The sequence below is a fragment of the Bactrocera neohumeralis genome, chromosome 2, assembly GCF_024586455.1.
Source record: "Bactrocera neohumeralis isolate Rockhampton chromosome 2, APGP_CSIRO_Bneo_wtdbg2-racon-allhic-juicebox.fasta_v2, whole genome shotgun sequence".
NCBI classification, from domain to species: Eukaryota; Metazoa; Arthropoda; class Insecta; order Diptera; family Tephritidae; genus Bactrocera; species Bactrocera neohumeralis.
In genome coordinates, this window is record NC_065919.1 from 84,165,406 (window position 1) to 84,188,629 (window position 23,224).

The 23,224-nt window shown below is 35.8% G+C and overlaps 1 protein-coding gene across 20 annotated transcripts in view; it reads left to right on the plus strand.

Annotated features, from left to right (window-relative positions):
* Nucleotides 1–23,224, plus strand: part of LOC126767862 (protein lap4) — a 162,896-nt gene that overhangs the window by 122,787 nt on the left and 16,885 nt on the right. For 18 of the 20 annotated variants that reach the window (XM_050485541.1, XM_050485553.1, XM_050485543.1 and 15 more), the window contains 3 exons: nt 4,484–4,595; nt 10,528–10,894; nt 21,119–22,186. In XM_050485541.1, the coding sequence (XP_050341498.1) occupies nt 4,484–4,595; nt 10,528–10,894; nt 21,119–22,186 (1,547 nt within the window). The remainder of the gene's footprint in view (nt 1–4,483; nt 4,596–10,527; nt 10,895–21,118; nt 22,187–23,224) is intronic. The other 2 variants (XM_050485548.1, XM_050485549.1) reach the window with 1 other exon arrangement.

Sequence of the window (23,224 nt, forward strand, 5' to 3'; positions counted from 1 at the left end):
AACAACAATAGCACATTACCAAGACACTAGAACTTTTTAAGATACATTTATAAGCATATAAGAGCAGTCACTCACCTAACTATGCATACACTGTTCTGATAAAAAAAATTAAAAAAATGTCGTAAACCTGAAATAAAAAGCAAATCGTCAACTGAAATGGAAAATAACGTAACATCATTTTTCATAAGTTTACAGACGAAGAAAAAACGATATAATAGAAAGCACGCATATTGAAACAAAGTTTGAGTTTTGGTTATAAAATGGTTATTTATTGGTTATATATTCGTTATAAAATGGTTATATATTAGTTATATTATTGGTTATATATTAGTTAGTTGGTTATATCTGACAACGGAAGCTGAAAATTTTCTCAATTTCGTTTTATTTTTGATCAAACGTTGTTTTGCATTTTAGTTGACGAAATATTGTACGTTTTTTCGAAAAAACAAATTTTTTTTTGTCATTTTTATTTCAACTGCAGTGAGTGACTGTATAGTATACCATACATACATAACATACTTAGCATAGTGGTCGGCATTACATAGTACGTATACTAACTTCTATTATTAGTTGTTGACAAACTTTTCTAATTTAATTCTATTTGCATCACAAAAATAGCAGTAAGTTTCGAAAACCAATACACATTTAATTATATTGTAATAAAAATCAGTAATATATATTGTTAAGAGGACTTGTTTTATTTTGTGCCGTCTTTTTGTTTTTTGTTTGAAAAGTTTTATTAACGTGAAGCTGCGTTGTTGAGTTGGAAATTTCATAGAACTGCTATCCAGTACATTTTTGGTTGTAGTTGTTGTGATTTCAAAATGTTTTGTTGTTCAAAAATCGTAAATTGCTTGATTTATAGCACGTTTAACCAGTCTAAACCCAAATCATAATCAAACCAAGCAATCTAAATACGAAATTTACCACAAAAGGTTTCTGTGGTAGTATGCGCAATCACTAAGCTTGAGTTAGATATTGTATGCTTGGGCTAACGGCATGTTTTTGCAGGCTTTAGTAATGCTGTGCAATATTTAATTGCATCTAATACTTAGAGGTCAAAACCAACACCATTCATGGAAAAAAGCACAATTTTTAAGGGATTTGCAATAATTTGCGGTCGTTTCTTCAAGCATTTTGCTTGAATCCTAACAATTCTTGACTTATTTTCCAATATGAGTCGCGATTTTGACTAACACTAGTTCAGTATGTCTAGTTATTTTGAAAATTTATTAATAATCCGAACTCCTACAAGCTCTCAAAGTTATCATATATATATGTATATGTGAGATACATATGTGGATCGTAGTCAAGAATGACAGTAACAAAATCGTGACATAATACGTCATAAATGAATTGTCAATGTCAATTATGATAGAAGTCTTCCCCTTCTTTCGTTTATGGCATCACGAACTAATGTTTTTTCTGTCAAACGCAAATCAAAAATTTTATTTTTTTTTGTCTAATTTGCAGAAATAAAGTTGCTTTTTTTTGAAAGCGATTGTTTTGGTATATTCGTTTTTTCTTTTTTGTTTTCGGACATTGTACCCTTTCGTTGTCGTCTACATATACTACATATATGATCAGCAACTAATATAGTTATGTTTTCACTATTGAAGTTATATAATCACAGCTGCTCTTTTTGAGCTGCACGACATTATAACAAGGTACTCGATCCATTCCCACGACAGTCGGGTATAGGTACCGAAACGAACTCGAATTTTTTATCCGGCCAAGAACTGTGAACTCTGCCGTTACAACAACAACAACATAGGTACTAGATATAATGCTAAATATCTACAAAGCACTCTGTGGACAACTAAATCGAAGCATAGTGCGCTTTAAGTGCCTAACCTAACCTAGCCCATGCGACTCGTGGCTCATTTGCGACCGCAGTGCTTTAATGTACAAAACTGTTTGCCACAGTTATCAGTTAAATATAGCTGTATGTGTGAATTTGTTATCTTTACGCTGCGCTTATCTGAGCTGGCTAATTAAGTTTGTCGCTAAAAGGCTTGTTTCAGCTATCTTATCTTTTGGTTGGCTTTGGCTGTTGCCCTGATTTTGTTTTGTCTACTTCCGCTCGTCTAATTATTACGCATATTTTTATGTATGTAGGCAAGTGTAAAGATAGTTTTCGTAATTCTTTGTTTTTTTTTTTTACTTTTTTTTTTGTTTTTTTAACGAGTTGTAATAGATTTTAGTTGTGAAAATATACTTGCAGCGCCATCTAGCCGATCGCGGTTGAAAAGCTTTTTAGTTCTTCCGACTCAGTAGGAAAATTCGTTAAGGTTCTTTAATTTTTTTTCTGTTACTTTTTGTTTGTTTGTTAATTTTTTGTGTTTAGCAGCGCTGAGTCTAAAAAAACAATGAGAACAAACGCCATTGTTCACAGCGGCTGGTTAAACAGTTAAAGCAGCGCGTACACAAGTGCTAAATATTTGCCAAAAGTGACACATACACACATTTGCAGATATATAAAATTGTTGACTGAAGTTTAAAGTTTTTTGGTTTTTATTTTTTTATACTTTTTTTAATTTTTTTTTTTTTTTTTTATTTTTTTTTAATTTTTTTTAATTTTTTTTATTTTTTTTAAATATTTTAATTTTTTTATTTATACATATTGTTATTTTTTTTTTTTATTTATATTGTTATTTATTTTTTTTATATATATATTTTTTTTTGCGTGTACGGAATATTTTTTGTATTCTTTTATTTTCTTTTCATTTCATTTCTTAGCTTATACTCCTATCCTGCTCTTCTCCGCCCTCCTTCTCCCTCTTCTTACACATTGAAACTCAATAAATTTTAATTAACTCTCTTGTTTGATACATAAAGCACTACTTTGACTCGACTTTAATTGGTAATGAAGAATTTGACGTAATATTAATTACACAATGCCCTCAGTACACACACACGCACACACCCACACATAAGTTAGCCACGAAGGTGCCAACCACCGCCGCTATAATACTGCTCATGCACCATCATACCTTCATTTCTTTACTTGCTCCCGACCACTTTTACTTCGGGGCAGATTGTGTAGAGTGCCGTTGCAGTTGTGGCATTACACCGTTATTCTACTAGATTTAGAATTAATGATGTCATGCTGCTGCTGCTTCTACACAATACAATACACGAATGTACATATGTATGCTACAACCGAGCGCATCACCCAGCAACATCAACCATTTTGGATCCCTCCGCATTTCTGATGAACTACAATACAAAACCCGAGCGCAGAGCTCTAGCAAGCAAAGAAAGCATTTTTTCTAGTCTAAAACTTTTTCCGTTATTTTTGTTGTTATATTTGTGTTTGCAGTAAATTCATTACCTGTACATAAAAAAGAAATGAATGCTGAGCTACTCACCGTCGCTTCATCGCTTCTTCGAGAGTACACACTGCATGAAAAAATGCATTCGATCCATTAAACAGACAGCAGATGGCTTGGCTGATAAAGCATAGTCACTCGGGCATTTAGAGGTTGCATGTTTAGATATGTGTGTGTGAATGTGAAAGCGTGTTTGAGTGTGTGTGGTACAGAAATTTGTTGGAAATGCTAAAATTTGCAGAATAATTCGTAAAAGAATAAGGTTTCATTGCTGAACAAGGTCTGCTTGTTGGTATTGCCTTTGATATTCGAATCGCTCGGAGGTCAGTCAGGGGATCGTTCTCTTCTTAGCTGTGTATTACTTGTAAAGGAATTTGTGAAATACTTTGATTTACACACAAATACTATTGCACTAACCTTTTTTCGCATTGTCGACAACTACCAATATAATGAAGCCTGAAAATACACATTATACATATATATAAAAATATATAGATATTGCTTATTTGATAAAATACTGTCATAAATCAAAATCGTAAAATCTTTAGTTGATGATATTTCGTGTCGAACTCTTTTGAGAAAAATCTTAAAAAATTTACTGTATACTAATTTTTCTTTATTATTTTCTGCAATTAAAGAGTTTTTAAAAATTATTTACGTTTTTGAGCATATTGTCACCTTAAATGCAAAATAACGTAACAACACTTTGCATATGTTTACAGGCGAAGAAAAAACGATATAATAGAAACCACTCATTTTGATACAAAATTTAAGTTTTGGTTATAAAATGGTTATGTATTGGTTATATATTAGTTACATATTACTTATATATTGGTTATATCTGTTAGCGGAAGCCAAATTTTTATGCTACATACATACATATGTATATATCATATGATATAGTGAATCATAAGCAGTAAAAAACTCAATTTCGATTCTTTTGATGATACGTTGTTTTGCATTTTAGTTGACGATATACCGATTTATGACAGTCATTTATAGGCGATGTAAAAATTGTAAAATTGTAAATTTGTATTTAAGACAATTTTTTAAACCTACTTTGTAACTTAACAGTTAACTTTTATTTTTTCAAATTATATTTATAATAGCATATTAATTAATGCAATTTCAATTTTGTTTTGCCTCAACAGTCACCTACATCGGAATCCATTACAACAACAAAAGTGCCTAAATCGGTTTCTGATAAGAAACGTTTCTTTGAGTCAGCCATGGAAGATCAACACAAACCATCACAAAAGACAGGTGAGTTGTGAGAAAATATATATTTTAGTACTAAAAAAACACTTTATTTATTAATACACAATGTTTTACTAAACATTGCAGTAAGGCCTCCCAATCACAATTATTTGAAGAAAATATTTATTCACAATTCATAAAAGAGTTTTTAAATAATTAGGAGTTTCATATAGTCTCATAAAGTTATAACGAGCCGAAAACAGCGCTGCGAATTGTAATTGCGTAAACTATTTTTGTATGTAACCCACCAACAATTTTTTTAAGTGGAAAAGTGTAAAAATTTAAGATTTTATGGTTTTACAATTTTACGATGTCTTATGACAAGTGGTGAGTCCCTTAAATATTAGTACAGCTTTTTCAGAAGAAGTAAGTTTCTGCGACATGGCGTATGAGTAATCTTCTGTAATTCAGTGCAGCTACTAACCGGGCACACCTAGTGGGGTACAATAGACAATCCTCATGTAATAATCTAGTGCGACAACTTAAACCAAAAGCTATATTTGGGAATAAAAAAGACTACTGTATCAGTTACATTGTACATTGTGACAAAAAGGTATACGGAAATTGTAATTAAATTCCCCAGGCAAATGATATTTCAAAATAATGTATTTTGTTACGTTGGTAGGCCAAACATGTGCGTGATCTGTCAACCAGTTTGTTAACAACAGCTGCTTAGGTCGGTACACCTCAGTAGTGTGTCGGGATTTTTACAATGGATAAAAATATCGAATAAAGAACTTGTCTCAAACTTTGTATTTCTAACCAAATTTTATGCAAGGAATCGTTGCGAATGCTAGAAAAGGCTTACGGTGGTTAAGTTTTATCAAAAACACAAGGCTACGAGTGGTATAAAGCCTTCAAAGAAGATATTACTCGTTTTGGACGACCTTCGACCTCTTCAACTGATGAAAATATTGAAAAAGTGAAGGATATTGTTCTTGAAAATGGTCACACAAGTGTTAGAGAGATGGCAAGAGAGTACGTTTGAATGATTTTGGTGAATATTTTGGGTATGAAACGCGTTCTTGCTCGGTTCATCCCGATTATTGTAAACAGATCTTTTTGATTATGCTTTATCATACGAATTCCGATCCCACATTCATGGAAAGCTTTATAGCTGCCAATGAGACATGTGTTTATGAGTTTGACAGACAGAGAAGTCAAAAATCATAGGAGTGGAGGGAAAAAAATTTGCCGAAACCCAAAAAACGGCGCCAAAGCCGCTCAAAACTCAAAGGGATGCTCAGTGTTTTTTTGCGATATCCGTGGTTTGGTGCATCATGAATTTGTTTTCTGAGGGATAGACCGTGAATAAGAAATTCTAGTTGGCCTTATTGAGACGTTTGCATGAGAACATCCATCAAAAACGGATGGAATTGTGGAAGGAAGGAGAATTCATGGATTTTACACGATGACAATAAACCATTGCATCGAGCCACGATTATGTCCGAACTTAAAACCAAAAACGCAACGAAGTCGATCAGAGAGATAACACAAAATACGCCGAATGCCATCCCAAAAAGTGCTTATGAAAAGTGTTTTGAAGACTGAAAAAATCGTTGGCATAAGTGTATTACATCTGTTGGGGATTGTATTGAAGGCGACAAAATAAATATTGAAGACTAATTTTTTGCGACAATGTATTTATTTATTATTTAGGAATACACAATACAATTTTTGAATAAAAAAAGTTAATAAATTTCGCATTACAAGTGATAACCGAAGGCGCTAAAACTGGTTCTCCATTGTTTCAATAATTCCAAGCGATAAAAAAAGTTCTCGTCTAGAAGATATCGTCGGTACAGTGACCTATTCTCGAAAAAAAGTTAAAAATTGTCAAATTGAAAAACTTTTTACACAAAATTATGGTCGTTTTTGACCTGCCAAGATTCGATTTCTAATCAAAAATCTATTTGAAATGCAAACAAAATATTACAGGGTTCGGATCACTTGTCTCCTTGCAGCAAATTCGAAATACTATATGTTGTTTTACCAAATTAAAAAAAAAATTGCTTACCTACACGGAAAAAATATTAAAAAAAAAATCTTTAAAATATTAAAAAAATAGTTAAAATATATTTTGAGTTTTCGCCATTTTGAGCCGTCAATATATGGTATTTTGATGGTATCGGTTTATGCAAGAATAAAAATAAAAAAAAAATTGAGCAACTCACAACCTGTCGTAAAGCATCGGAAAATCGTAAAATTATAAAAAACAAGTGTAAAAATTTATGATTTTACGATTTTACGATGCTTTACGACAGGTTGTGAATTGAACAAATATTTTTTTCGACTTTCTCGCCGAAATTAAGTTTAAAAAAAATTATTTTCGAAAAATTATTATCTGAAATCGCGGGTTTCAATTGCGCCTGTTCCACATGCTTCTAGAGATGCTGCGTTGCTTCTGGGCTCTATTTGTTTCCTGTTTGAAGTTTTAAGTCGATGAGAATTATATACATATGTATAAAATAATATTGAAAATCTTAACGAATACAACGCCAACGGACATTTGATTGCATCCACAACTAATAGTCGCCTTCTTTATCGGTTGTCAACCGGCAGCACATCACAAATAGCAGCAAAAACTTGGCATCAGTGACTCAGCAATAACTTTTTGTCCAACAAATTTCCGTTTAGAGTATAGAAAGTTATGCATTGTACTGATTTCACAAGCTTTCATTACTTTTTTAAATAATTTTTTACTATTTCACAACGATTTCAACACAATACTTTATTGCGCTAAAACAAACGATCAAAGAAAATAAATCGCGCACACCAAGAAGTCAAAGGAGCAAAATAAGTTCAAAGTGAAGATATCCAATCTTTATTGTATGCAACAGCATCAGCACTGTGCTGTGACTTCGGATAACAAAATAATTTCCCTGCTATCTTGATTTATGACTAACCAAACAGCTGCGAGCACAGTGAGCGAGGGTTAAGGGCGCCGCCGTGGGGATAGATAACCAACCGATATGCTTCTCCAATATATTTACGCTTGTGGGTAGCCATTTACATATGTAGATGTGATGTACAGTTATTTATGCATGCAGACGCCATAATGTGCAGGATTGGAACGTGAAGCACAAAGAAGGTGGCGTAGCTGAGCAGAGATGTTGTTTGGTTGAGAAGTAATGTTGTGTCACTGGACCCACAGCCGTTCTGTGCAACCAATGTTTGTCTGTTAGTCTGTCAGTGGGAAGTGTTTGTTGTTATTTAATGTTTGTATTATGGAATATCGTTGCTTATTCCATTGCACATAACAACTATTTGCTCAACAGTGCGGCATAAAGTTTTCAAAGTGTGGCAGACAGCAAGTGAGCGCACGTCTTAACAAGTCCGATGAGTGAGTGAGTGCACGAATTGGGTGTTGCTGCAGGAATTTCATGCTTAGCCAAGTTGGTTATACCCATCATGAAAATTAATAGTAAAGTTACTCTTATGGTATTTGTTTTATTGCAAGGGGCGCTAAAGTTATACTGATTTGAATATAAATATATTTACAAATATTCGAAAGTTGATTGAACTAAGTTTAGGTTAACCCACTATAACCATATAAGCCATATAATCGATATCGCATAGAAAAAGTTTAAAGAAATGGGGGAATACACGCATTTGGTATTTACGTTTTAAAATGACTTCTGCAGCTAAGCTAATTAGAGCTAAAAAGCATACTGGTGTGGAGTACCAATCAAATTCCAAGTTGATTGGTGCATTTTTTGAGGAATGAAAACAGTATTTCGAAGCTATTTTGTTGTTGTTGTAACGGATTACCTAGTCCCCGTTAGGATGGTAAAGATTAGATAAGTTGTCATCGAGGTCATTCAACGGTAGACCCAGGAAAAGTGCAATTTCGTATGGGTCGGACTATAGGATCTGGGTGGGACGGAGAAGTGTCAAATGTGCAGGGTTAGTAGGTCATGCAAAGAGGTCTTTAGTGTTATGCGGGGACTCGTTGCCCGCTGATATGTTTGATATGTCAGGGTCGATTCTGGATAAGTAAGAGTTTCACCTGCGACAGTATCCAGAACGAAGCTGCGCAAGGGCCACTCTCGTTTCTCGCGGCAATTCGAGTTCTTCGTCTGTAATAGGTGGCGGTTTGACTCCAAGTGCGCCTTTCAGTGAGAGGGAGTCGGTGAAGGTATTACTGGCCCCACTGTGAATGTGGAGTGTCAGTGCATGTCTGATCGAAGTCTGGTCCGCGTATCGTTTTATGTCGCCGACGTAGTAGAGGGAGGATCTCTTAATGCTCCTGGGCGGCGGTTTAGCTTCAAGCAGGTAACTGCAAGGATGATTTCTGCGAAAGCACTCCAGCAAAAACTGCTTGGTGAGGAGTTAATGATGCTCCTTAACTAAGAGCATACCGGCATCACTGTGCAGGTGTTCGATGGAAGACATGAAGAGGGATCCCGTTGAAGTCCGTAGTGCAGTGTTCTGACATGTCTGTCGCTGCCTCGTCTACGTTTCACTGCTTCCATGCGACCGTATTGATGCGTCGTAGTTAAGGACCGGCCGGCCGATTGCCTTGTATGTTGCCAACAAGGCTTTGTCAAGGCTCTTTGTCTTTTCACCATGCGCTGTCGGCTCGCAACTTGAAAATTTTGTTGCAGCTCTGTACTTTGGCAATAATCGCGGTCGTGTGAGGTGTGAAGGAGGACTGGCAGTTGAATGTCACACCTTGAGTTTTGGCTTTATTGACAGTCGGAATTTTAACGTCATCGATTGCAATATTAAGGTCAAGTCTGTACTACTTCGTCCAGTTAGTGAATATGGTCGCTGTGGATTTAGTGGGGGAGAGATCTAATATTGTTAGGATCGGTAAGTTTTAGAATAATCTATTTTGTCCTTTTTATTGATTTGAGACACGGTGCATTGTCGAGTTTACGAGCCCGCGTGGCTCCCACTGTATTCCTATACATGAATTTTCCTCACATTCATTTGATGTATTCAGAGTGTCTGCTATATCGATTAAGGTTATTCTTATACCATGATCAGGGTATATTAAGTTTGTCGCGAAATAATTCACAGAAGAAAACGGAGAGGCTAAAAAGTATACAAACGTCCGTCTGCCTGTATATAAGCCTCCTTCAGTTTTAGAGATATCAATCGTTCTTTTTTTCTCAAAGAATTTGCTTATTAGTCAGAATCACCAATATCGGCTCACTATAGGCTATAGCTTCGATACAAACTGATCGATCAGAAGGAGTTTATTGTGTGGAAAACTTTTTTTGGCAAGAAATATTCAGGTATTCCAAGGCAGTTCTACGGTATCCGAACAAATTGTTCAGATCAGACCACTGTTGCATATAGCTGTCAGACATACTGACCACTTATTCGTGTTTTATATGTTCTCACTCGAAACGATGTCAATCACGAACTAATTATCCAGCTGTAAAATATGTTCATGTGTCTTGTAAAGGTTCGTCCAACTCAAATATACGTGGCTTTACTTCTAGTTACTCTCTCTCTCGCAAAAACATTTAAAAATTCCCAGTCCACCTGGTAAATACAGCGCTAAAGTCAAGAGCTTAAACATAAACTTTATTTATTTCTTTATTTCTATTTCGAAATTGTGCAACACAGAAAATGCGATTGGCACTCACTTTGCATCAACGCAATAAAGCCATGGATTGAAAACAGTAACTCTTTATATTTCTTTTCACGCTTAATTTTTCGATTTCTGAGAAAACTGGGGCAATAATATTGAAACGAAAGACCCACTCATAGTAAATTTGATAAAAAGGCATTAATCTTGATGCGACTGAAGCCAACCATCTTGACTTTCGCCTTTTGCCGGGGCATTTTCTACAGTTCTTTCATTTTGCCTTGTTCCATTTTCATGGCTTTTCTATGCTGTGCGCTTAAGTTTCCGAGTATTGTTCATTTATTTAAGTTTTCTTTTCGTTTCTTTTTTCTTTTCATGTCTGCGCCAAATAAATAGAAAAAGTTTTTTCATTCCTGTCAAAGGATGAAGTTGAGAAGTTGCGACAAGAGGAAGAGAGGAAAATCGCAACACTGCGTCGTGATAAGAAGACGGGCTTATTGGATGGACCCGCTGCAAATGGCAATGATGAGTATGATGCTTCCAATAATAATTCTGCCGCAGCCAACAGCGCTGCCCACGCCGCCACCATATCGTGCCTTGCCGGCGAACACCGAAAACTACAACAACAACAACCGCATGATGGAGGAACTTATGGGGCGAATTATGATTATGACGACGACGATAGACGACTTGTAGTTGACCATCGTCACGTACTGCGCGATACCATTGTCGAGCGGGATAATTGTGATGCGGATGACATGAGGTGAGTGTATGCCACATGCAATACAAATCAGATTAATAGCGCCTAGAGACATGATCACAACTCATGTCGAGCCCTTGGCGCGCACACGCTGGCACATGCCACGAACCAAGCATATACCAATGACATATGTGAGACGAGTATTTGTGCCTGTGTGCGCGCGTGTGTGTTGTGCGGCATGAGTTATGTGATCATTTGCATATTTATAGTACCGTTACTTACATCTTTTGTTTTATTCAATTGTTATTAATGCTTTTGGTGAAAGTGTTTAGCTTCAATGCTTCTTCGTATATACACACACACACACAATTATATAAACGTATACTTATTGTATCATAAATAAATGCACATAATTACATTAAATGCAATCTAATTATACATAATTCAATAGTGTTGCAATTGAAATGCATTTCACACAAACAACAACATGTACCAGTTATGTGACGTCATTTATGATATTTACTAGTATTTACTGATAATAATATGCCTTTCGGTATTTAAGGTCAATTATGATTTGCTATCAACTCGAATTTAATTGTGCTTTTTGATTGGGTTTTGGCTGTTCCATAAAGATAACTGTCTGCATAAGTTCTTATTATCTCTATCACTATGTTCATATTTCCAAATAAATTTTGCTTCGACATTAATTTTCTGTGGTTCTTGTTCTCTTTTACCCTCATTTCTTTTGGCTAATGTGCTACCAACTACTACTACACACATCATCACATCTACATCAATTATATATACATCTATATATATATATATACATACATATATGTATAATTGAATTAAAATTGAAAGCAATATGGAGGAACTTTATATAATTCTAGAAATGTAAGCCTTCGCGTTGTTTAACAATTATTATATTAAACCTTATATACATATATAAAATTATAATGAAAAGTCTGAACTCATAGAAATTAGACAATAATCGTAACTAAGCATTTACATATTTAAAAAAAAGTATGAAGTAATGTTTTCACAAATTTATTAGTAGTTCATATTCAGTACTATGAAATATTGTTGTAATCTACCAAAGGTGGGACTATTTTTTTTCTTAAAGCTCTTCTAAAACAGTTCAAAAATGTGTTCTAAGATTGTTGTTGTTAGGACACTGCTTGAACGAATGCCAACCTATGTTTTTTTTTTGTTGTTGTATGCTGAACCGATTTTTTTTTTAACTAGTTACTAAGTATAATACTAAATGAGAAGGCGACCTACTTTTGAGAGCTTGCTACTATGAGCAAAAAAAAAAGTAAGACCTTGTTCAAAATATTGTTCCAGGAGTATGAAAATTTTTTGATGGAATGGATCGCGGTGTTACCTAATTTAAATACTGTGGTAGTGAGCTGGTTTAATTTTGAGACGTAAACATTATTTCCGAAAATGTCGCATAAAATAGTAAGACTTTGTTCATAATTTTGAAATACTTAATTTATTCTTCAAAATCTATGTCGTCCGCCTCAAAGTAGTCCCCCTTGCCCTCAATAGACTTTTTTCAACGCTCGAAACAATTGTTAAAGTCAATTTCTGGAGTAGTCTCCAATACGCGTAGCGATTCACGTTTAATGTCTCCAATTGACTCAAAACGGTTTCCCCCGAGCGGTCGTTTGAGCTTGCTGAATAGTCAGAAGTTACACGGCGCCAAATCAGGTGAATACGTTGGTTGCGGCGCGATATTGATTGAAAATTTGGCGAAAACCCCTTATCGTCATGCAAAAACCAAGAGTTGTCGGCCCACAATTCCAGCCTCTTTTTACGAATAGTTTCGCGCAAATGACGCATAACACTTAAATAGTATTCCTTGTTGGCAGTTTGGCCGATCGGAAGGAATTCGGAGTGCATCACGCCTCGATAATCCGAAGAAAACTGTCATTATAACATATTTTTGACTGTTTTGACGTGATTTTTTCGGCTTCGGCTCACCTTTACGACGTTATTCGGCCAATTGATCGTCTGTTAGCGAGTCATAAGCATAGATCCAAGACTCATCGTTTCATGACATCCGGTCGGTAGTCGGAAAGCATATTTTCACAGAATTAATTATTGATTTTGGAACCAATCGCTTTTCCTAGGCCCAAATGATCTTTCAATATGGTTTTCACGGTCCTTCCGATATTTCAACGATGTCAGTAAGATCTCTGACAGAAAGACAACCGTATACTAAACACTAATTATTATTTTGATATGACATATGACTAGAAAAAGAATGTTTCGACGAATGGGTTTCCGAAATATAAATTAAAAAGTCTTACTATTTTTTGCTCACAGTAGTATATTCATTCGGCTAAGGCGCTTTGACGATTTCTGAGGGTCTTATGATCTATACTATAAGAGGTTTAGGTACTACAATGTATCGGCATTCAAAGCTGTTCAAGGGAAATCCCTGTTGGGATCGACCTGTCAACCTAACCTAACCAAAAATATATCCAATATATTGGTATCAACCTCTTAACCTAACCTAACATACACTTGTAACTTTGTACGATTTTTTTAACTTCTTAAATTCTCCGAAACGGTTGGATTGATCTACCTGAAATTCTCACCTGAACCTGAATATAAAATGAAGTATACGTATTTTCTTTAAATATTATTCAATATAGTGAATCTCGCAAGTATGCTCTCGGTCAGCTGACTGAATTTGACATTTCTGTATACTATAATATAAAATGATAGTAATAGATAATAAACAAAAATGGCGACTGGCGACTCAGTTGCCCCTGCTTTGGTACCCAATAGTCATTCATAATCGGCTACTCTACTATCACTAGCGTCTTTAAGTTCGAAAAATTTGTTTTCGATTTATTGATAAATATGAAAATCAATTGATAAACACAAATATATGTACATACATATGCATACGTCAGATAAAGAAAATTGCGACTCTCTTCCATAAATTGCCTTTCACTGCAGTTTGACCACTGCACGCTCGCATTAAATTCTACTAAACATTTTCATGGTCATCCTTCTAATTGTTTTATGATATTTGCAAAATAAAAAAGATTGCATATAAAAACAAAACTGGCTACCACCAACGCCGTTGTAAACAAGCCGTTTTTCTTGCTAAACGTTCCCGGCGATTGCTATTGTGTGGCGCTTGTTATGCACACGCTCTATATCTCTTGTTTTCACTGTTGCTAACACCGTCGTTTGCTCCTGTTGTTTACAAAGGTAACTTCATGCCATAAGAGACAAAGTAATTTAATATTTTGCCGTTGGCCAAACGCACTCGCAGCGCACACGTACCGCGCCCCGCCAACGCACGCTCAACATTCGTTATAAACAAGAATTTCATTACACTCTCTTATCCGTCGCTTGTGCGCATTTATATTACGGTGCGTCGCTCTCAGGCGAGGTGTGTTACAAAATACTTGCGAAAACATCTCGCACACACTAACATACGCACGTTTAAATAATGCTGACAACAAATTGCTAGTGCGAGTTACTTTTCTAGGAGTAGGAAAAATTGCTGCTGCAATGGACCGCGATGTTCTATAATGTATGAGTGTTCATTTAAATACTATCATAGTGAGTTCGTTTGCTATTGAGACGCAAACATTACTTCTGAAGGTGTCGTATATATCACATATGTGTTTGTATATAATATTTCAAAACCCGTAATTTGAATTCAAAACCATTTTCAGCCATCCTTCAATATCCTGTTCTATTATAGTTTATTTTTTTCTCATTTTTGTTTGTATTATTGAATAACTATTTGTTTAGACCGCTTTTGATATACAGAGCGCTGACCTTGGCAGCTATTTTTTGATAGTAAACTATGTGATGAACTGAACTACACATAGAAAATTGAATTTTAGAATATTTTTATTTATATTTCTCCCAAGAATATTGATAAGAAAACGTTTAATCAAGCAAAGCATACTGTGTGTCATGACGTATGAGTAACTTTTTTTTAGTATAACACCATGTGTCATGGCGTATGAGTAACTTTTTTTAGTATAATGTTAACAAACAAGAAAAATTATGAAAACGAAAGGATTTGCAGCGTTATCTATCAAAATTAAATCTAGGTCACGCCAAGTAGCTGTTGTTGTAATTAATATATATTTTTACCCTTAACAGGTATAAAGCTGAGTCGGTTCGGCCGAGTTCATCTATCAGTATATGAGCCTCTTGCAGTTTTAGAGATACCAATCGTACTTTTCTCCTTAAAATGCTACTAATCTGTCAGAATCGCCGAAATCAGACCACTATAGCATATAGCTGCCATGCAATCTCAGTCAATCTCAGTCAAAATAAAGTCCTTGTATGGAAAAGTTTTTTAGTTGACAAGATATCTTCACGAAATTTGGCGCTTGTTTTTGGATAAGGCAATAACGCAATCCACTAAGAAATTGTTCATATCGGATCACTATAGCATATAGCTGCCGTACAAACTGTTCGGTCAAATCCAAGCCCTTGTATGGAAAAGTTTTTTAGTTGACAAGATATCTTCACGAAATTTTGTGCTTGTTTTTGGATAAGGCAATAATGCAATCCCCTAAAAAATTGTTCAAATCGGACCACTATAGCATATAGCTGCCGTACAAACTGTTCGGTCAAATCCAAGCCCTTGTATGGAAAAGTTTTTTAGTTGACAAGATATCTTCACGAAATTTGGCAGTGTTTTTATCCAAGCGACTGCTACAATCTCTGAACATATTATTCAGATCGGATCACTATAGCATATAGCCTCCATACAAACTGATCGTTCAAATCCAAGTACTTGTATGGAAAAGTTGTTTAGTTGGCAAGATATCTTCTCGAAATTTAGCACTGATTATTCACTAAGGTAGAGTTACAATCTCTGAACATATTTTTCAGATCGGACCACTATAGCATATAGCTGCCATACAAAGTGATCGGTCAAATTCAATTTCTTGTATGGAGAACATTTTTATTTGAATAGATATCTTCACGAAATTCATCATAAGAAATGCTACGATCTTCCAACAAATTGTACAGATCGGATCTGCAAGCCACGAGAAACAGTATTCAGGATAATTATTTGCAACGATTTACCTTGATCATAAACATATTTTATAAGTGCGCAACAAATGATGAAATTTCTCTTCATTTATTATTTGCACCGACAACCATTAATCGTACGCTGCTCAGTTATCCTGCACTACGCCGAATACTTTAAAATTTACTCATACAAATAATATTAAATCTCCAAGGCTACTTCGCCTATTCACTTCGCGGAAGTGTATTAATCTTCGTTTAAGTATAAGTACACTGAACCCAAGTGTTTGCAATTTAATACTTCATACCAATTCTGTACTCTGTTGTATCCACGTTTCGTTTCCCAAAGGCACAATTAAATTCGAGTTAAATTGAAATTTGGCAGAAAATAAATTTCTTTGCATTTTGTGTTTTTTTTTTGATTTTTTTATTATATCTCCACACTTGTTTACACTTTCTTATTTGCTTTACTTTGTTAATCTCTTTCCGTTTTACACACTTATTTGCACACCTTATTCCCACTGCATTTTAACTCTTACCACTTTATTTCCTTCCCGTTTTCCAGGAATCCACTTGAAGAAATTGAAGCAGTATTTAAAAGCTAATCCTATATTATGATTACATTACTACTACACTTGTTTTATATCTAATACACACACCCATACACACAACTACAATGATTTGTAACGCAAATAACTTTAGAGTCACTAATCTAATATGACTAAGACGAGAAGTGGAAGTGGAAGATGAAGATGTAAAACTTTTTTATACGAAACAACAACAAAATCTAAATTTATTTATAAATTATTATACTGAACATTATTCGAATATTATTAATTCGAAATTTTATCTTTTTAGACCTTTATCTATTTTTATATACACTTGTGAAGATATTATAATAACTAACTAAATACTTAGAAGAGTTGAGAGTATACTAAGAAGCAGCTAATATTCACAGCACATACAAACACACTTACACACATGTATTGTATTTATGTGTACGCAAGTGGAATGGTTAAGGAATGTTAATTTTACTGTTATCACACTTTATAAAAACTACAAAAAAATATTAATATTAATAATAATGCTATTGTATTGTACTGACACACGAACTTATAAATTTGTACGCATCGATTTATTATTTATATAATACGTATATGTTAACTTAGATTTTAAGCACACGACACAAGTTGAATTTTATGAATTTTATGCGAGGAAGCAGTGCTTAAACCAAATGCCAGCGAGTCGGAATTTATACACATATAATTGCACACAGTTACACACATGTACATAGTATATATACATATCTAACTATTTATATATACTCCCAATGTATTTGTGGCTGAGTTCCTCATTGTTGATTGATCGCTCATTTGATTGATTAGCTGAACGATTGATTGATTGTCAAATTTGTTTAGCATTTTTGCATTTCGCCTTGCATTCACTGGCTCCTTTAGCAAAAACCAACAATTGTTTGCCACGTTTAACTGCACTTTTGCACAGTTAATTTTCGAAAAACGCGAAAAATGTTATCACAACAGTCCATACATCATACATATTTGTTTAGCTCTAAGTTAATTTATTTTATTACATTACACCTAAAATTATGCATTGTCCTACACATTAAGATTATTATTATTACGATTATTATTATAAAACATAACTAATTTGTTGGAAATATAATAAATAAATGATTACAAACTATTTCATGCGCTTCTGTTCATTTTCGAGCATTTCATTTTGTAATTGGTGAAGGATTTTCAATAATTTACTAAACAAAAATTAGAATGCTTTTGGTGAAGGTAACTATAAATTGCTGAATTTTTGAGAAATTTTTGGGTTTTATTTATGTATACATATATGGTAGAGCTCTTAAATATTGGCAGATAACTAATTAAAGGTTAAATTGGGTTAGGTTTCACTCTAAAAGTTCTGCGGAGATACTTGAAAAAGTGATTGTTTTGCGATTATTAAGAAAAGTCACAAATTAACGTAGACAATAGTTTATGAAATTTAAAAAAATTTCAGTCATTCTTCACGAAAAACATTTAAGTTTTAACTGCTAATCCACGAAGTGAAATTTTTTTTCGGTAGTGATATGAAACTCGCGAAGATTATAAATAGAGGTCTAAAACTCATTCCTTTACCATCTCCAAAATATTTTTTTTTTTTGAGAATATAAATCATATATTTCATACTTTCCCCAAAGTTTTTAAAGACATTTTCTTGTGCTTAATAGACTTATGCGAATTCTCTGTCGCTACATTTTAACATTTCGAGCGCAGCAAAGAGTTACGGCTAGCAGAATCTAATAATGAAGATTGCTAAACGATGAAATTTGCCTTTATTTTGTTGGAAAGCAGCTCGGGTGCAATATCTATTCGACATATTTTAAAAGTCTTTAAATGTGAGTCTGCTATGTCTAAAATTCAAAATAAATGGTGAAACGAGGTTCCCAACTTTTTTAAAGAAAAAGCACAGAAACTTCAAATTTATTGGGATATATTTACTATCATTGGAAAAAACATTCATTAGCATTATTTTTTTGAAGATTATCTCCTTCAAATGAGGCCGCAACTACGTCTCAGATGTTCCATCCGCTGAGTCCAATTTTCAATTACTCGATGTATACAGGATATTCCACATAGACTTTACATATACCCACAGTAATAATTCTAACGGTGTGATATCACACGATCGACCGGCCAAAACGTGAAATTATTTCCTGACCGAAATGTTCTCTCAATAAATCGATTGATTGATGTGATGTGTGGGAAGTGACGCCGTTTTGTTGAAACCAAATGTCGCATCAAATAGTCGGTTATCATGGCGCGAAAACGTTCGCCATTAACGGTTACGTTCTCATCGGCATCATTTTCGAAGAAATATGGACCGATGATTCCACCGGCCCGCAAATCACACCAAATCGTTGTTTTTTCCAGATGAAATGGCAGCTTTGAACCACTTCAGGTTGCTCTTAGTTCCAAATGCGGCAATTTTGCTTGTTTATATACCCATTGAGCCATAAATGAGCCACATCGCTGACTTAAATTTGGTTTGAAAATGTCGGATCTTCTTGGAACTTTTCAAGAGCCCATTAAGCGATGTCGCTTGGGAAGGTCGACCGGCTTCATTTCTTGCACTTTAAGTTGTTCCATATGTCAGTCCGAGTTGCTGCGAACGGCTGCCGAATCGACTCTCCAAGGTCTTCGTGTACATAACATGACAGCTTGACACGACTCTGGCGTGAGTTAACGAAAAAGACTATTGAAAAAAGTAGTATTTGGATCATTCGTTATTTTTAAAGTCTTTTGACGTGAGTCTGGTCGCGACATGTCTAAAATTCATAATAAAACAAAAGATCCATAAAAGTGGTGGACACTTGAGTTCTTGATAAACTAGAGTCCCAGTAACCATTATAAAATGGAAAAAAGGAATAGTTGTAAAAGTTTACTAAGAATTCTTATGTACCAGAAAGCAATCAACACCTATAAGCGAGAATACCCGAAAGATTGTCGATTCAAGAATTGTTTATTTCCGGTACCAGAACATGATTATTTAGGCAGTTGATCAGACCAGACCAAGGACTGCTAACGAGGCTGTTTCCTACTTTTCATTGGGGGTGTTTGTTATGTGGCAGGTCCCAAACCCAGCGCACAACCTCTGGGGAAGTCTTTTCTTCTTCTCACTTTTGCCCGCCTTCAAACGAATGTTTTTTGGTACTCAGAGGATACTTGGTCTGAGATCGAAAGTCGTGAAATTCCTCACTTGCGTGAACTTCAACACATGACTCCATCCTTCAAACTTTTAAACTCGGCTACAACCGCGTAAGCGGTGTCTACGTCAATAAAAAAGAAGAAGAAGGACGACTAACTCGGTAAAAATCCTCCAAATAACTTCATCCATGTTTTCTACCGCTGCAACAATAACAATATTGCGCATTTAATAGCAAATATTCGACAACACTTATATTAGACATTAAAGACTCTTTTTTGAAAATTTCGACATTAGTGAACTTTTCAATTGATTTAGCTAACTTTTGCTCTTTCTCACTACTTTTCTACGCTCCGCCACCGCCGCTTTGATGCTTGCCCTTTATTGAAATATATGTATGCGCATAATTTCTGCATTCCACGCGCTCAATTTAAACTTACAAAAATTTCTATGACACATGACATGACAGCAATTACAAGAATTTTTACTTCGGCGTTCCCAATTCATGCTACTATTCGTAATAAACTTAGAAACACAGGAACAGCAACGCAGCGCAATCGACTGCCGAGCTCCGCTATAAACCCACGAGAGAGCGGGAGCGAGGGAGTGAGAGGAAGCGAGTAAGTGGCAAAAGTTAGTCAAAAGTTTATGCAAAGCATTAAAAATTAATTTTGCATTGAGGCGATACGCGCTTATGTTGCAGAAAAACGGTACATAACAGAGTTGCAACGCAAAGAATCACGCCGCCATTTTTAAATAAAATTTCACACTTTAGTGTACACAGTCGGGGAATGTTGGGGTGCAAGTATGAAGTAAGAAGTATATTAGCGATATATTTTGTAGATTTGTAACGCCAAGTGCGGCTGTCACAGGGTCCTATGGAAACAGAGGGCAATGCTGTGCCATAAAATTGAATGAACCGAGGGGAGGTAGAGCGAGCTTGGCGTGTCAGCAACGAAATTAGAAAACTTGTCTCTCAAAGGGTTAGTAATATGAGCTGAGCGGCAGCATATGCTGGCAATAAATACGCTGGCGTATTGCTGACAGTGGAAGGAACCGACGAAATTACGCGTGTTAAGCTTATGAAAAATAAAGTTTTAATTTATTTTTTTTGGAATCGTTTTTGTAAAATGTGTTAGTGAATAATTAAATGCAAGGAATGCGACCCAAAGTCCCCAACGCACATCTGACTGCATAGAAATATCCAAATAATCACACTCACCAAAGCCAATAACTCATCAACCATCATTGATTGTGACTAACAACATGATTCCATGCACTTAGCTGAAACAAAAACAAAACAACTAGCATTAACAGTGAATGGTAATAATTTATACTAAGAAATGCAATCAAAAAATAACTCAGTGTTCCCATCAATTACTTGAATTACTTGCATTCATCCATGCCAAATTAATGTGCACCGCAAACGCAAGCAAATGCATTATCTATGTATGTGTATGTATGTAACCATTCGTAAATTTTCGTCAATTTTGTTCTAATTCTTGCAAACATTTTCACACGAATTCAATAAAACCCCAAATTAAAAAGTGTTGCTGAATGCACAACAATAACAACAACAACAACGACAACAAGGATCGAATCACCGACGACACCACCACCAACACCACTAACACCAGCAGCACAACCACAGCCACAGGCATTAGCGAAGAGTGGCGAAGCGGCCGAAACGCCAACAACACGACTCAAGCTCGAAAAACCGAAGAAATCGAAAAAGACAAAAGCGAAATCGAAATCGAAAGAAGCCGCAAAAGCAGCGAGTGTGAGCACAACGCCCACGGACGATGACGTAGCGGTTGGGCTTGTCGCCCACCGAAAAGCTCCACCACCGCCAACACAACCGGCGCAAGCCAACACACAGCCGCCCGCACAGGCGGCAGAAGCACCTGAGTGGGTAGCCACACCGTTGGCCGCATTCAAATCGCCGGCACTAGTTAAGTCCTTGACTGAGTCAGCACCTAGCGCTGCAGCAGCAACAACAACAACAGCCACAGCAACACCAGTAACAATAGCGCAGCAATCGTTTAAGCCTCAAGTAGATACTGCACTTGCACCGTCTGTAGCAACAATAGCACCCGCCCCCACACCACGTACCACCACAGCTCAACAACTAAGTAGCACTGTAGCGCAGTTTGTGGATATCGAACGACAGCACGCTGATGTCCCCAGCGATTACAATGACGCCGAAGATACGGCGAGTAGCATTGAGAGTGTTATTGCTGCGGCGCCATTAGCCATTTTATCGACCTCAACGACGCGCTTGCCCAGCCAACAGAAGCCGTCACTGTTGCCGAAACCTAAAGTGAAAGTTGTCATACCACCTGCATTGTTACTGCAGCAAACGCAACAACAGCAACAACAAGAGGAAGAGCAACAATGCGACACATCACCGACCACACCATCCAGTCGCATTCCCATACGCACGGCGAATGCAGAGCGGCGCGCGCTGAAGGCGGCAGCAGCAGCAGCTGCTGTTGGCGGTGCAGTGGCTGGGACGCAAGTTGAAGCTGCTACTTCCGTTGTGGTTGAGCGGTCATCTGATGCGGTTCAACACGAGCAGTCACCGTCTAATGGGTCGAAGAGCAAAGCAATGATTAAGTAAGTCGAAATCCGATTTGTGGCTACAAATCGTATGCAAGGGAATGTATTTTTGTGAAGTTAGTTAGTATACCTGAAAACAGGGTTTTTATGAAGTAGTATCATGCTTTGGTGTTTGACCGAAGTCATTTGTTTGAGGTAAGCACGGAATTACGAGAAATTTCATTATAAATAGGAACATATCCGCAACTCCCTTCGAATATATTTTTTGATTGCCGTTTAACCTACATCATAATCATTCAAAATCTATATATAAGTATACACCAAGTACAGTTATCGCGGACAAATGTTGACTAGAAATATTGTATTCAGCGTTTTGTGTAATTACTTTTTATTGTCAAGAAATTTCGTATAGAGCTCCAAGTCATCATGTTCTCCTCGTGTCCTTTGGCTGATAATGGAATGCCAATATCAAGAATATATAATATATAATATTATTCGGTTAAAATTGTTAAATTGTGACAAAAAAGTACCTGGAAATTGTAAATAAAATGCAAAATATTTAATTCTTCAAGTAATCTCCGCCATCTGTCCTAGAAACACTTTTCATAAGCACTTTTTGGGATGGCCTTCAGGTCCATCAGTGAATTTTGTTTTATCTCTTCGAAAAAACGGGTTCCACGGAGCGACAACTTCAATTTCGGGAACAAGAAAAAATTACACGAAGCCAAATCTGGTGAATACAGTGGTTGATCGATGCCAGTCATTGCGTTTTTGGCTTTAAATACGGCCAAATAAAACTCCTTATCGGCCGTCTGTCCCTCCGGAACAAATTCATGATGCACCAAACCACGAATATCGAAAAAACAATGAGCATCACTATAGTTTTGAGCGGCCTTGCTGTGTTTTTTTTTTTTGTTTCGGCTCGTTTTTTCCTCCATTCCGATGTTTGTTGACTTGTTTGCATGTCAAACTCATAAATCCATGTCTCATCGGCAGTTATAATAGGCTTCATGAATGTGGGATCGCACGATCAAGAATGTCCAAAGCGACCTATTTATGGTAAACTTTTTGAAAAAAAAAATTCAGGTTTATCGG